Genomic DNA, 15,159 nt, shown 5'->3' on the forward strand with positions numbered 1-15,159 from the left:
TTCTTTTTTGTCTTTATTTCTGCTTCAGGATACCTGCCTTTGTCTGACCCAAGCTGAGCTCAACAGCGTCCAATACTGGAACAAGACATTTCCAGTGGTGTAGGACTGTCTTGACCTTCTTTTTTGGGACTATAACTAGGCCTGGTGCCACAAAGACAGACTGATATAAATCTAAGACGAACCCAGTTGATCCAAACAACACTTTTCACCATGGCAACCACAGGCATGCAGTTGCTAGGCCTAATCCTGTCCATCGTGGGCTGGGTAGGTGGGGCATTAGTGTGTGCCATCCCCCTGTGGCGTGTAACCGCCTTCATCGGTAACAACATAGTGACGGCTCAGATCATTTGGGAGGGCCTTTGGATGAATTGTATTGTGCAGAGCACAGGCCAGATCCAATGCAAGGTGTACGACAGCCTGTTAGCCCTGCCCAGCGACATGCAGGCTGCCCGAGGCCTCACAGTGCTCTCCATCCTGATCTGTGGCTTGGCTCTGGCTCTCGGCGTCGTAGGGGTCAAGTGCACCAAATGCATTGGCGTAAACAGTCTCAAAGCCCGCATTGCTCGAATCTCTGGTGCCCTCTTTGCCATCGCAGGGTTCCTCTACCTTGTGCCCATCTGCTGGACTGCCCACTCCATCATCAGGGATTTCTATGACCCACATGTGGCAGCCCCACACAAGCGTGAGCTCGGGCCTGCCCTGTACATTGGCTGGGGGGCATCAGCCTTGCTCCTTATTGGGGGATCGCTCCTGTACGCCGGGTCAAGTCCCCCTGGCATCCCAGGATCTCCCACCTTCAGCAGTGGAGAAAGCAGTCCCCGCAGGGCACCAGCCACACAAGTGAAAGGCTACGTCTAAGCTCTCCAAAAATGTCTGAATACATACAAGTCCCACAAATCCACCCTGACCGCTGACACACCTTTTTCCTTTTCTTTTCTTGATATTCCTTATTTTAATGATTTGATATTTAATGTTATTCCTTTTTGCTTTTTTCTTTGCCAAGCCGCAGGAGGCTATTTTGGAAAATTTGAACTCATTTTGTTATTTCATACCCTACAGCATGTCCTCCGATAACCTTTTTTTCCTCTGTTTTTCAATGTAAAATACAATAAAAATTTCTGGTTCTTCCAGTTCCTCCGCAGAAGAAAAAGATGTGTGTTCAAGCTTTTATAAATATCAATACACAGTCTTTCAAAAAGATCAACCGTATGTGTTTATTGAATAGTGTGGTCTAAGAGCAGAGGCCTTTGTCTGATTTGTTCATTTGTGTAAACACTGCTAGGGGTTCTGCTGATTGGAAGAGAACAATAGAACAATGGAGAAGTGTGGTGCGTTTGTGTGGTGTCATACTGTTGAAAAGTGTGTGTGTGTGTGTGTGTGTGTGTGAGAGAGAGAGAGAGAGAGAGAGACAGAGAGAGAGAGAGAAAGAAACAGCTCACTCCCCTATCTCTTATTTGTCATCTCCTATCTCTGCAACCCAATCCTGGCAGCTGAGAAAATACAGAATTAATGCCTGAAGATGTCAAAAGTATTGTTCCTTTGATTAACACAGACGGTAAAACACACCAAGCTTTTGACAAAGTCGAGCTCACGCCAGCTCCCACTTGACTTCACAACAATAATGGAAGGAAATGTAAACACCACCTTGCTCAAATATCCTAACTGTTGACTTCATATGATATTAAATGAGAAAAACAGACTGACATTTAGGATGTGTTTGATTGCATGTGTGTGTGCATGTGTGTGTGTGTCTGCACTTATCTCTGTCTCTGTCTATCAGCGTGGAATGTGGGACGTTACGAGCCCCAGTATGAAAGCATGTCTTTATTCATGAGATATTTCTCATTTCCCTCAGATTTGATTTTCCATTGCTTGGACTTATATGACCGTTCACAGAGCCCAAGCCTTTTAGAAACTGTTCCACTGAATTAATGTTTATCATTAAGAGCCTTGGGTTTCAAGTATATATGAGCCTAGTCTTGCATTGACAGAGATGCATTACATAGAAACTGCACTCTAGTGCTTGCTTTCCATTTGTTGTAAACAGTAAACTGGACCATAATGGTGAGAGCAAACTCTCCTCCCTCCATTTTTTTCACTGTCTGTTGGTAACAGCTGAGGGCAGAGCAACACAATGCCACTTTGCAGAGCATTACAGCAGCACCACAACAATGGACACCACTGTTCCAAGTGCCAGGTAGTGACTCATATATGACCTAAGTAGGCCTATACCAATGTTGGTAGAAGAGTGATGCCATGAATACAGTAAGGCAGCTTGTGCTGTCTCACTGCACAGCTGTAATGAGGAATATATAGAGCTAGACAAGTGCACTGTGGGGTAATAAATGAGCATCTTAGTGACAGAGATAGCAATAGAGGTAGCTTTAAGTGGGGTTTATGAACTAACAACCTGTGAAAGTAATAGCTATTCATAGGTATGGCAATGAAAATATTTTCTGATGTATAATCATACAAAATACTTCATGGTAGAATTTTCCTCAGCAATGATGAATAAGACGTTACTTGCACCCTTCACAGTGGGGGTCAGAGATCATGGTCAGCTACACAACAACACCCCTGCATCTGGTCGGGATTTAGTGACATTTCATCAGGGTCTCTTTAGTGTCAACCCGGAGCCTCACAGGATCACAAGATCTTTTAAAAGTGGGAGACTCAGCTGATAAGGGCTCAGCTCACCAAGTTTTGCCCCTATGTGATGAATTAAGAGAAGAGCTGATTTGGTAACAACAGAGAAATCATTCACAATCTAGGCCTACCTTTTCTCGATCTGCAAACTTATGAAGTACACTTAATGTTTGGCCATAATAACAACAGGTATATTTTTCTTTCTTTTTTTCTTTCTTTCTTTCCTCTCTTTTTCTTTTTCAATGATTTCAGAAATAAAGGTTTACTAAACACTCAGGCTGCAGTGTGGCAGGACCTTACTCTTAGATGATATGGTAAAGTATTTATTAGTTTAAAGCGACATGCAGCAATTAAGAATTTTTTTAAGATTCCGCTTATTATTTTTAGTTCAATTATATTACGAAAATTGTGGGTGTTTCAATTCAGTTTCAGTGATCACAGGTATAGGCCTATTACCCCTGTATTCTTTGAGGTCTCAAGTCTGTTTCTGTCAAGGTGTGTGCAACCATTTTGTCAGTCCTTTAGGTGGAATCAAAATTATTTGGTATCAAAATTAACCCAAATACAATCCTGATTAGAGGGTGGATTGGATAACAAAATACACGCCCCAATCTTCAGGATGAGAAATTTTGTAATCTGTCTTGAAAAAATCCAGTTTGCAGATTTAATCCAATCGGATCAGGTTTATTCCCGAGAATACATCTTGAAAAATCGGTCCCAGATAGAAGTTCGTGGGTTTTATCCCTGGATTTCTCCTGATTAGGCCTGTAATTACATCTCTCCAAATTGACAATACAGTTCAGTTCATGCGTCATGCCGCTAGAGGGCGCATTAAACGTCTGCATGTGACAGTTTGCACACCGGAAGTGGGAAGCAGGAAGAGCCGTACAGCTGTGGCTAAGTGGCTAACAGTTGCTATCCAGCTAAACCCTAACGGCGAAAAACAACATCGGTTGACCAAATATCTCGCCTCGTCAGCTACCCGGAGACTTTAGATCTAATATGGGAAAAGGTGGCGGTACATTCGAGAGGCTTTTGGGTAAGATACAAGCACAACACACGTCTAAATAGTTTATTGATTATCAGTCAGTGTGCGATGATTTTTCGGCGTATTGTTTTGACAGACGCTGGGGCTGTGGCTCTCGGGCCGGCTAATTTTAGCTCATTTGCTACCATTGTTCGGAGGCCCAAGTTAGCTAACTAAATTTAGCTAACAAACTGACTCGATATCAAATGCAGTTTCGTTTGCCCCTTTATTTTTATTCCAAGTCTAGCTAGCTGTTGTTACACCGTTTTATAGCCTAATGCCACCGCTGTTTGTATGATGCAGCTATATTCTGTTTAAACTTGCTTTAAAACTCATGTTGGTTGCTAGACAGGGAGTTTGCGGTGGCGTTTGAGCACAGCAACAGCAGACTTGGTTGCTAGAATGACATAAAGTGACATTAGGATGAAGAAAACCAAGCAGCTGGTGATAACTTTTTGTATTTAGTAAGACACTGATGAGTTTTATCGCTGTCTCTCGGCTGTTAGCTGGCTCTCTAAAACTGATTAGTCAATCATTAACAACAGGTTAAATAATGACTGCTCAGTGGATATTATAATGACTCATGTTTTCTGCCTAACCTTAGTCACATTCGTGTGAGATCAGCCTCCATCACTGAGGAATTAATCTTTTGCAAGTAACATTAGCTGACTGTAGTTTTCTTAGCCATGTGGCCAGCTAACACTTTCCAATAATAAACACAAAACAATGGATCAGCAACTGGATCCTCCACTGGGCCTGGTGTCATACATTATTTACATGTCGTTTTGACAGCTGACAGCTTAGAAATAAAGTTAGTTGATGTCAGAAACTAATGTTATAGGTGAGCATAGATGTCTGCAGGTAACAGGTCAGGTGACTGCTTTTTTTTTTTTATTTACAGAGAACTTGTCTTTATTTGTGGTGAAAATAAAAATCAAAATAAAGTGGGTCTGCACCAATACTGGGTGACTGTAGGTGCTTTTAAAGTCTTGAAACGTCCTAAATTCAACTTTAGTCATTTAATAGTCATTTAATAGTCTTAAATTTGAATCCATGAGGTCTGAAATTCTACAAATGTTCTACCCCATTTGATTCATCCATCTATTTCTTTTTGTTAAAACAAGTAAGTTCTTCTGCATCAGAGTCAGTGTTTGCTGATCTCTACACTTATCGCTGAACTTAATAGTGCTCTTATATTTACCTGCCACACTTACCCAACTGGTAAGTTTATTATACTGACTGGTTATGATTATTTGAAAAAGATAAACTGCCCAAAATAACTCTTACTTTTTGTTAGATTTGTCTGAAAAATCAGTAAACACAACTGTAAATTAATCTCTCTGATACCACTTCCTAATAATAAACATTATCCCAGGAGTGTTAATGCCTATTCTGCATTAACCCAGCTTTTTGTTACTTAAACTGTCCCCTTCACCTTTAGAGAAATTCAAGAAAATCCTTGTACTGACTTGTCTCAAGTAGCCTAATGATTAGATTTATCCCAGTGCCACTTTGCTATTTAACCTAAAGGGAACTGTTATAATAAAGGCTCATAGGATCAATCATCCAATCAATAACTGACCACCTGCCTAAAACTGACCTCTGCACTTACCTTTATACTTACTTAAAATGGTTATTTGGACAAGATGAAAAGATAAACTGTGCAAAAATCTGCCTCAATTTTTGTTAAATATGTCTGAAAAAGCAGTAAATTAAACAGTCAGAAAATCTCTTATACCAGTCAACACCATGTAATAGATAGACACTGACCTAAGCAATTTACGGTATAATATGGTAGTAGATTGTATAGTAGTAGTATTTTTATAGTTTTCAGTAGATAATGGTAGATTGTTTCTAGTCTAAAGTTTTAAGACCCTGTTCTCATGCAACTACCACAGATAAAGCTACCAGTCAGCTGCTCCTGGAAACAGACTGGGAATCCATCTTACAGATCTGTGATCTCATTCGACAAGGAGACACACAGTGAGTTACCCTGCAAGCTTCTGTCTGCATCCATGTCCCTCGCCACTGAGGCTGAAAATAGTAGCAACTTGTTGATTCATTTACATATTTATTTGCTAGGAACAAAAATTGGTTCAGGAAAGAAACCTACATTTCATCGACGTAATCACTCATATTAATGTTTTTCTTTTCCTCACAGAGCCAAATATGCTATTGGGGCCATTAAGAAAAAGTTGAATGACAAAAATCCACATGTGGCCCTTTATGGTCTTGAGGTAGGATGGGTTTACAAGGGAAAACAAGCATATAAACGATCCCTCATTAGACATTTACCGATGTGTTACTGTGTTATTTTGTTTCATAACAATACGTCTGTGCTGTCACCCTTCAGGTCCTGGAGTCGGTAGTGAAAAACTGTGGCCAAACGGTCCACGATGAGGTGGCCAGTAAACAAACAATGGAGGAACTGAAGGATCTGCTCAAGGTGACTGATTCTGTCGTCTCTGTATTGTCCAAATTTGCATACATGTGTTGACCTTTGCTGAACTGACATCTTTTTATTGTTACGCTATAGCTGCTTTGGGGTGTGAATCAGAGTGATAGAGGTATTTGTACAAGACTAACAGTCATTTAGCTAATTGTAATCAAAGTTACAAATAACAAGGGCAAGAATATCTGGATACAATATATGCAACTTCCAACACACAGATACCAGGTTTATTAACAGTAGTGTGTGCTATAATTATCTGTGTTGTACATGCCAGGGTGATTTATCTGACTTTATTTTGGCTGCAGCCCTCATCGCCCCTCTGCCGCCTCTCTTGACTCGATAATCACTTACTGCTGCTGTCAGGTGGCCGGCTGCATTACAACTGTGAGCTAGTAACATTTGATTGGTTGCTCACTTTGTCATGTGACACAGGCTCCCGCAACTCATGCTAGTTTTTACTTCCTGGTGATGTCATTGCCTTGTGATATGCTGTGTTTAGTCAGACCGAAAAGCAAGGGACCTTCCAGCTCAGCTCACAACTTAACACACACACAAAAAATCCTTTTCAGTTCTAACAGTTCAGCCTTACTGATGATACACAAAGTCATAAATGTAGACATAAAAGAAGATCTTGCCTGTTTAGGTGTGAAGATATGTAGTGTATTCATTCAGCTGTGCTCAATTGTCCCCAGAAGCAGACGGAGCCTAACGTCAGAAATAAGATTTTGTACCTGATTCAGGCCTGGGCCCACGCTTTCCGCAACGAGCCCAAGTACAAGGTGGTTCAAGACACTTACCAAATAATGAAGGTGGAGGGTAAGTGGACTTTTTGTGTGTTCTTTCGTTTTATGTATAAGATGACAATCTGTTGTTTACTGTCAAGCTAATCTACACTGGAAAATTAAGGAGTCTCTATTGATAGTGACCCAGTTACACATTTCCTACCTTTGTTTGTTCTAATTGTTAATTGTTGTTAACAAATTCAAGGCTTTGGCTGTTTGAATCAGTGCTTTAAAGAAAATATTCCAATTGCAATGTGGATACAATGACAGAAAGAAGAAATGTTATTATGTTATGTGGAAAAGTCATGTAATTTTCAAAAATCATGTAGTAAACCTGTGCAGTGTTAACATACCAATTGCACACCATTACATATAATCTACTGTTCATTTATTGTTTATTGTAGTATATATTGTCAGTGTCTGCTTTTTGTCTTTTCTCAAAGGTCATGTGTTCCCTGAGTTTAAGGAGAGTGATGCGATGTTTGCAGCTGAGAGAGTGAGATATTTTGCCTTCTGTCATTAAGTTTGAGTTAGTTTTGTTAACTCGGTAGTGTCTATAATGTTGTCATGTCTCTGTGCCTTGTCCAGGCTCCAGACTGGGTTGATGCTGAGGAGTGCCACCGGTGCAGAGTTCAGTTTGGTGTTATGACAAGAAAGGTAGGCTGGCCATTTCCTGGAACTGGGCCACAAGGAGACATTTTATGGTTTTCATTGATTGAATAACACAGCCATGTATGGGGTGTCGGTCTGTTTTTAGTGCATGTTTACTTGACCTAGTTTTCTGTTCTATGCTTTTCCAGCACCATTGCCGAGCCTGCGGCCAGATTTTCTGTGGCAAGTGCTCGTCTAAGTACTCCACCATTCCAAAGTTTGGCATTGAGAAGGAAGTGCGTGTCTGTGAGCCCTGCTTTGAGCTACTAAACAAGTGAGTGCACAGTGAGTCCTGAGAATGGAAAGGCCAGAACTAGTTTGAATTCCAGTCTGTATGTGTAAAGTAGGTCCCCTGCAGTTCATCTTTCCCCTGCAGTGTGAACTAAATGCCTACTCTCAAATGCCTCAGTATTACATTTCTGGGAATGTAATTATAGTCTTGCTTCTCACAAAACTACTTCACTTTGCTCGAATTTCTCTTCTGCAGAGCTCAACAAGTATTGGTTTTGCGCTATTATCTTCTGTGCGTGATGACTCTTAAGCATTCATTGCTGCTTGGTGCACAGCTAATGATATCATGTACTGCCTTGTCAGAACTATGTCACTCTCTATAGAAGAAAAGATCACTGGAGCAGCACAATCATTTTTCACAGGTGCACAAATGAATTAGGCTGAAATAGATCACGCTGCTTGAGTCACCTTCTTTTCTTTAATATGTTGCCTTCCACCTCCTGCCCTGGTGCCTGATTGCTAAATGGCAGTTGACTTGTTGAGAAGTTATATGATTATGTCACCCTCTGCCTGATACTGTTTGCACTGTTCACCCTTAATCACGCTTTGTGGCTGACTTTGTTTGAATGCATGACTTTTTTCCCCACAGGGTTCTTGATATTTCAAACAGCTTTTGCTCCTCTGCTGATTCACAAGGTTGTTTGTCCTCCCTGATCCCTTTTCCTCACCAGCCACCCCTCCCTCTCTCCCCCACCTAGGAAAGCCGAGGGGAAGTCCTCATCTGCAGGCCCTGCCGAGCTGCCTCCGGAGTACCTGACCAGCCCGCTCTCCCAGCAGTCTCAGGTAGTGCTCTTAGCAACCACAGGTAGAGGTTTGGCCACTCGCTGTCCACAGGCAGGAGGCATCACATGTGCACTGTTTTATCAGAAATAGTACAAGCTGTATACAGTCTCAGGTACATTCATGTTTTGCAAGCTGCATCTATCGAGCTTTAACTGCTTTCACTGCACATTGTAAATTGCTGCCTCCTGGTAGTTTAGATATGAATTTTCTATACTACACAATATGGGGTCTGTTTCAGTACAACACAGCAAATAAACTAAATAACATTGCTGTGGAGTCTTATACACAATGGCTGATACTAGTTTTTGTAATAGCATTCCTATGCAAGTCTGAAAAGACTGTTAAAGTATGGAAAGTAAAATTTAACCTGAAATGTTTGGAAACTGTGCAGAGTTATAGGAAAGTCTGGATAATTCTCATTTTAAGTACTCAGACCCACTGCCCTATCACAAAATGTGATCTTGGTTGGTGTAAATGATCTTTAAGTTCAAAATGAAATGACCATATTGAACAGCAGGCAAAATCTTGAAATCCAGTCAAGAAATTAAGATCTCAAAAAACTGGACTATAGAAACTGCAAATGTGTGAGAGTCCTGCTATTGGTATATTTTGTCGTTGGTTGATGGTGACTTGTTATAGTTTTTGGTTGAGAGAAGTGTATACAAAAAAGTGGTTCGCTCTTGGCATTCTCCATTAGGAAAACACACATGGGCTGGTGTTTTTTTTTTTTTTTTCTTGATCATTGACCTTGCTATGCACTGGAAGATTGTATCCTTTTCACTGATGCTGCTCCATGGTGTTTGTCCACTATGATGATCCTTGGCTCCTTTTCCCCTTCCCTCCCTGATTCTCACTGTCGCTCCCCTGTGCCACCAGATGCCTCCCAAGAGAGATGAGGCTGCACTGCAGGAGGAGGAGGAGCTACAGCTGGCCATCGCCCTGTCCCAAAGTGAGGCTGAGGAGAAGGAGAGGATGGTGGGTAGCACAGCTCAAAATTGGCCTTGTTTTCACAGCTTACATGTATATATGTTTGACTGATGCATGTGCGGGCCTGTCTTTACAGAGGCAGAAGAACTCATATTCAGTGTATCCCAAAGCGGAGCCCACTCCAGTGACTTCTTCAGCACCACCAGTCAGCACCCTATACTCTTCCCCTGTGGTAGGACTCATGGCACTCGTCTGTTTGGGAAATTAAATTATTTACACTAGTAGACCCATGTTTTCCACATTTCAAAGATTGTGTTATTATTTAGCAGGTAATTCACGTATGTTGTTTTTTAATAATTGATTAATTTCTACTTTACACTCTCTTCAGAACTCTTCTGCTCCATCAGCTGAAGATGTGGACCCAGAGGTACATTTGATCCTGTGCGCTTCTAAAATATGGTTCAGTAGAAATGCTATACCTATGCTTATAATATTAATATGAATGTTTTGTCTCATTCCAGCTGGCCCGTTACCTGAACAGAACATACTGGGAGAAAAAACAGGAAGAGGCTCGCAAGAGTCCCACCCCCTCTGCCCCTGCCCCAGTGTCATTGGCTGAGCCCCTGCCATCGATCACTCAGCCTGTGGAGAGCCACGTTCCTGTCCAGCCAGTTAACATCGTGGAGGTATATTAGTCTTTATGCTAAGGGCTATCTTCATGTCGACATTGTAGACGTAGGCCAGGCAATATGGACAAAAAAAAAAAAAAACACACACCAGATGTAATGATATCTTTGACCAATTACATTGACATTAATATTGTGATAAAATTGCAGTGATGACTCGTGCTTTTGTAAGATATTAGGCTACAGATGAGATTTTTGATAATCAATCATTAGCTAATGTGGATATAATGACCACAGATGTCGAGGCAAATAATAGTACAGCTAGTAAGTTCATAGGCTTGCATCCCTTTACTCTAATGCAGCCTTTAAAACCAGGAAATGACAGATATCATGATATCTAGTCTTGTATTGCAGTGACACTGTAATATTGATATCTCATTCAGTCCTAACATATTTTCTGTGACTAGCTGAATTTGATTGAGCAAAAAACATATGACGGGTTGTGTCCCCCTTGTCCTACAGCAACCATACCAGAACGGGGAGTCAGAGGAGAACCATGAGCAGTTCCTGAAGGCTCTCCAGAACGCAGTCACCACCTTCCTCAATCGCATGAAGAGCAACCACATGCGTGGGCGCAGCATCACCAATGACAGTGCCGTGCTCTCCCTCTTCCAGTCCATTAACAACATGCATCCACAGCTGCTGGACATCCTCAACCAGCTGGATGAGAGGAGATGTGAGTACTGGGCTGTGTCTTTGTGTACTTTGGCATGACTTTCCTCTCCATGCGTCCAGTTTCTGAACTGTTCTGCCCTGTTTGTTGTTGGCAGTGTACTATGAGGGGCTGCAGGACAAGTTGGCTCAGGTGCGTGATGCTCGGGCAGCCCTAAACGCCCTTCGCGACGAACACAGGGAGAAACTTCGCCGTGCTGCGGAAGAAGCAGAGAGACAGAGGCAGATCCAGTTGGCACAAAAACTGGAGATCATGAGGCAGAAGAAACAGGTGAGTCCCACCCCCTCTGCCCCTGCCCCAGTGTCATGGGCAGTGAGAATACAGATACTCATATCTGTGTGGCCAGAGTGACTGACAGGAGTGTTTGTCTTGTGTTTTGTAATTCAGGAGTACTTGGAGATGCAGAGACAGCTGGCCATCCAGCGCCTGCAGGAGCAAGAGAAGGAGAGACAGATGCGCCTGGAGCAGCAGAAACACACAATTCAGATGAGGGCCCAAATGCCTGCTTTCTCTCTGCCCTATGCTCAGGTACACACTGTACACTCAAATGCTGCTGATCTCACACCTGCAGTGCTACTGCATGTCGTACCTGTTAAGATGGAGTGTGTCTGTGCGCTTTGCTGATATAATAGAAATCAAATGTGACACAGGCTGTTGGAAAATATAACGATTGAGGGGGGTGCTATAAATATAAACTTAACTAGTGAAACCAGAAGATAATCAGCTCCTTCGTACCACAAGTTGGCATCCTATTTGCCATCAATATGCAGGCTTTATTAACAACCAGTCATTGATAGGAGTGTAACAATTCATTCATAGCATTGTTGCATTAATTATAAATTCTGCCATTTCAGCTACATCGATTGGCTAAAAGAAATGACTCATTCTAATTTAGGTGTAAATCAGTATCAGATGTTTTGAATCAAATCATTGTTATCACTTTTTTGTCTTTTTTTTTTTTTTTTTTTTTTTTTTTTTTTTTTTTTTTATTGTAGGTGCTTATTTAATGGATATAAAATTCAACCATTTCAAACAAACTCAAATCAAAATAAATTGTTTCCAAAAAATAAAATTTCTTAAATTACGAATAAATTATCAATCACCAACTAGAGAATTATGAATCAAACTGAATCTCTGTTGAGCCAAAGATTCACACACCTAGTAACTGCATGAGCTGCATCAGGGCTTGATTTATTTATGTGCTGTGGTGCAGATGCAGTCTTTGCCCCCCAACGTGGCAGGAGGGGTGGTGTACCAGCCCGGTGCTCCGCCCAGCTACCCAGGCACCTTTAGCCCCGCCGGCTCTGTGGAGGGCTCGCCTATGCACAACGTCTATATGAACCAGCCGGGGCAGACTGCACCTGGGCAGTACCAGGCAATGCCCGTCTCTGCCACAGGTAAGCAGCTCAGCAAGAGAGTGGGTGGAAAGATTAGCTGGAGGGAAAATTTAAAATATCTCAGAATTGGAAAATCTCAAATATGGGATGTTTTCATTCTTGTGTCTTGCCATGTGTTTGCCCTTTTTTCCTCTAGATCCCAATATGGTTAATGCATACATGTACCAGACTGCAGGCACCAATGGGCAGCAGCCTCCACCTCCCGGCCAGGCCCCTCCCACCACTAGTCCAGCCTACTCCAACTACCAGCCCACACCCACACAGGGCTACCAGGTGCAGTCAGCAGCCCACCTTACCTTTAGCCGAGTTTCCAAAAAACATTTGAATTGACTGCAAACCAATCATTAAATGCTACAAAAAAGCAAAAGCAAATTAAGATGTTTCCATGACATATTGTTAAGCGAATCAAATGACTGTGTCATTGTCATCTGACCATTGTTGCAGGCAAACTTTTTTTTTTTTTTTTTTTTTTTTCTGGCCAGCTACATGGCTACCTAGTTTTTCAAACATGGACAAAATCTGTGAAATGCTGTTATCACTCTTGGCTCCTGTCTTATATGGCTGTTACATTCTTTGCATGTATGAGACATAGCAATTTCTTGATTTCTTCAATTGCCAGCCTGCACCTGTTGATGTTAACACCACCCGCCACATCCAGTGTTTTTTTTTTTTTGTTTTGTTTTGTTTTTTTTGTTTTTCAGCAAAAGTGATTCCATCTCAAATTATTACCTTTTTTAATTTTTTTTTTTTAATTAAATAAAAGGTTTATCTATCTCAAGAGAGCGTATTAACTTTAAGTAGTTTGTGCATTCTGGAGATGTTACTCAACATTTGCCATTTCCATCAATTATTTTTAATTTGTTCTGGCAAAACGCTCAAGAAAAATGGTTGATGGAAACATGGCCTCTGTTCACTTCTTCTGTCTGTAGGTAGAATTGACAGTGTTGAATGGTAAAGGAGAGCAGTTTGCTAATTCCTTGTCTTTATGCTGAACAGAATGTGGTCACCCAGGCCCAGAGTATGCCCCCCATGTCCCAGGCAGCCCCCACTAACGGTATGGGCTACATGGGCTACCAGCCCTACAACATGCAGAACATGATGTCAGCATTGCCCGGACAGGACCCCAACATGCCCCCCCAACAGCCCTACATGCCGGGCCAGCAGCCCATGTACCAGCAGGTCAGTTGCGTCATTCATAGTCTCCTCTTTGCCACTGGTATGCTCTAGGAAACCTTTTTTTTTAAAATAATGCAGTTTATTTTCAACCTCAGTAGTCAATCCTCCTGTTTTAACCTTTACGTTCCTCTGTTGTAGATGGCTCCCCCTGGTGGCCCACAGCAGCAGGCACAGCAGCAGCCCCCTCAGGCCGCCCCAGGCAGCGTGGAGGCACAGCTCATCTCCTTTGACTGAACGCTCACACAGCGCCAGATCTAACACACTACTACAACCTCCCTCTCCCTCCTCCTGCTCTGGTCTCTCCCCTCTTTCCCTGGACTCTTAGGCTTCCCTCTGAAAACACACAAGGTCCCTCCTCCTCCTCCTCCTCCTCCTCGCTGTGATGTGGCAATGTGAGAATATTGTGATAATGTTACAGAACTGTTGCCCTCCCAGCCAGCCCCTTCCCTCTGAAACAGAACATGGGAATCGGGGAGTGAGGCGGCAAGGCCATATCCCAGAACATCTCAACTTCCTTCATCCTCTTTCCATCTTGGTCCTCTGATATGTATGTAGTATTTCCTTATTAAACAAATTACTGAAGCTCAAAAATAGTGCGTGGTATTAGAGTTAAAAATGAGTAAGAAAATATACAAATTGAGGTTAAAAAAAAAGAAGAAAAAGACAAGACGTAACCATCCTTTGTCTCATATTTTTCTAAAGCAAAATTTGCATGTGTTAAATTGTAATTATTTTCTTGAATGGAAGTGAGCATTGCGACTCATCCTGTGAGTTTTGGTGGTGACTGAGCGTCATCTGTATGTGCTGTTTAAAAGATTGTGGGTGTGTGGATAAAGTGTGACCTCTGGGAAGAGAGAAAGCACACAGTCAGATGCCTCACATGGGACGCACTAACCTTAATCTCTATCTGGTTCACAATTCGACATTCCAATTGTAGTTCTCTATTCTGATCCCTCACACACATACACACACACACACACACACACACACATACACACACAGGCAGAGTAGGGTAATCTCTTGTTGACATTTTTTGATGTACACTGCTTGAAACATTGGGTGAATAAGTTCTGAACTGACAAAACAGATTGCAGGGATATTACATTTTGGCAGGGGTGTTATAAAGATAGCTGGACAGTCATATAATCCTCACTGAATATACTTAAATAGGTTATAGATAAAGTAAAGCAAGTAGTGACAGTATATAGATACTAAATCTACAATTCACTACATCCAGCAACTTTAATGGCATCCCCTCCCCCATTATTGAAATGACTTGCATCGCCTAACATGATGAACTGTCATGACAAGACTTAAGTCTGCTGATGGCAAATGAAGAGCCTTTACCTTTAATTAACTGCAAAAAAACCCCTGCAGGTGCCCAATCCTCTGTGCATTTGGTTCTTAAGGTTATCTACAGACTAAGTGCAGGTGGTTGCTTTTTTTCGAAAGTGTGCTGGACTTTCTTTAGAAAACGCTTGGCAGAATGAACACGATGTGCCGCATGTATGTAACATAAAACCCAATCAGTGACTTCTGTAACCCTGAAATTGCCATTTGTGTACTTCTTTATTCCATCATACTGATCTGTCTGACTTTAAAGTAATTTTAAGATTATATTTAATAAATATCTGGTTCTTATTGTCCACTTGCGCCACCCTGTGTTTT

General features: G+C 41.8%; 2 protein-coding genes across 5 annotated transcripts; both read left to right on the top strand.

The window, feature by feature from the left end:
* Window positions 1–192: 192 nt before the first annotated feature.
* On the top strand, window positions 193–1,198 carry cldnk (claudin k). Its single transcript, XM_030058570.1, has one exon. It carries the CDS (start codon window positions 211–213, stop codon window positions 856–858), a length of 648 nt encoding a protein of 215 aa, XP_029914430.1. The 5' UTR covers window positions 193–210; the 3' UTR covers window positions 859–1,198.
* A 2,318-nt stretch (window positions 1,199–3,516) lies between these two features.
* Window positions 3,517–15,139, top strand: hgs (hepatocyte growth factor-regulated tyrosine kinase substrate). Of its 4 annotated transcripts, none has more exons than XM_030057890.1 (20): window positions 3,517–3,685; window positions 5,572–5,656; window positions 5,835–5,910; window positions 6,027–6,119; window positions 6,818–6,941; window positions 7,351–7,403; window positions 7,496–7,564; window positions 7,708–7,832; window positions 8,548–8,632; window positions 9,509–9,607; window positions 9,696–9,791; window positions 9,948–9,986; window positions 10,081–10,245; window positions 10,708–10,921; window positions 11,016–11,188; window positions 11,306–11,446; window positions 12,132–12,315; window positions 12,452–12,588; window positions 13,312–13,494; window positions 13,630–15,139. In XM_030057890.1, exons 1-20 carry the CDS (start codon window positions 3,649–3,651, stop codon window positions 13,723–13,725), a joined length of 2,274 nt encoding a protein of 757 aa, XP_029913750.1. In that variant the 5' UTR covers window positions 3,517–3,648; the 3' UTR covers window positions 13,726–15,139. The 4 variants fall into 4 exon arrangements, with proteins under 4 accessions (XP_029913750.1, XP_029913748.1, XP_029913749.1 ...); XM_030057888.1 differs by having other exon boundaries at window positions 6,821–6,941; window positions 8,521–8,632; XM_030057889.1 differs by having other exon boundaries at window positions 6,824–6,941; window positions 8,521–8,632.
* The last annotated feature ends 20 nt before the right edge of the window (window positions 15,140–15,159 follow it).

Source organism: Myripristis murdjan, chromosome 8 (assembly GCF_902150065.1).
Source record: "Myripristis murdjan chromosome 8, fMyrMur1.1, whole genome shotgun sequence".
NCBI lineage: Eukaryota > Metazoa > Chordata > Actinopteri > Holocentriformes > Holocentridae > Myripristis > Myripristis murdjan.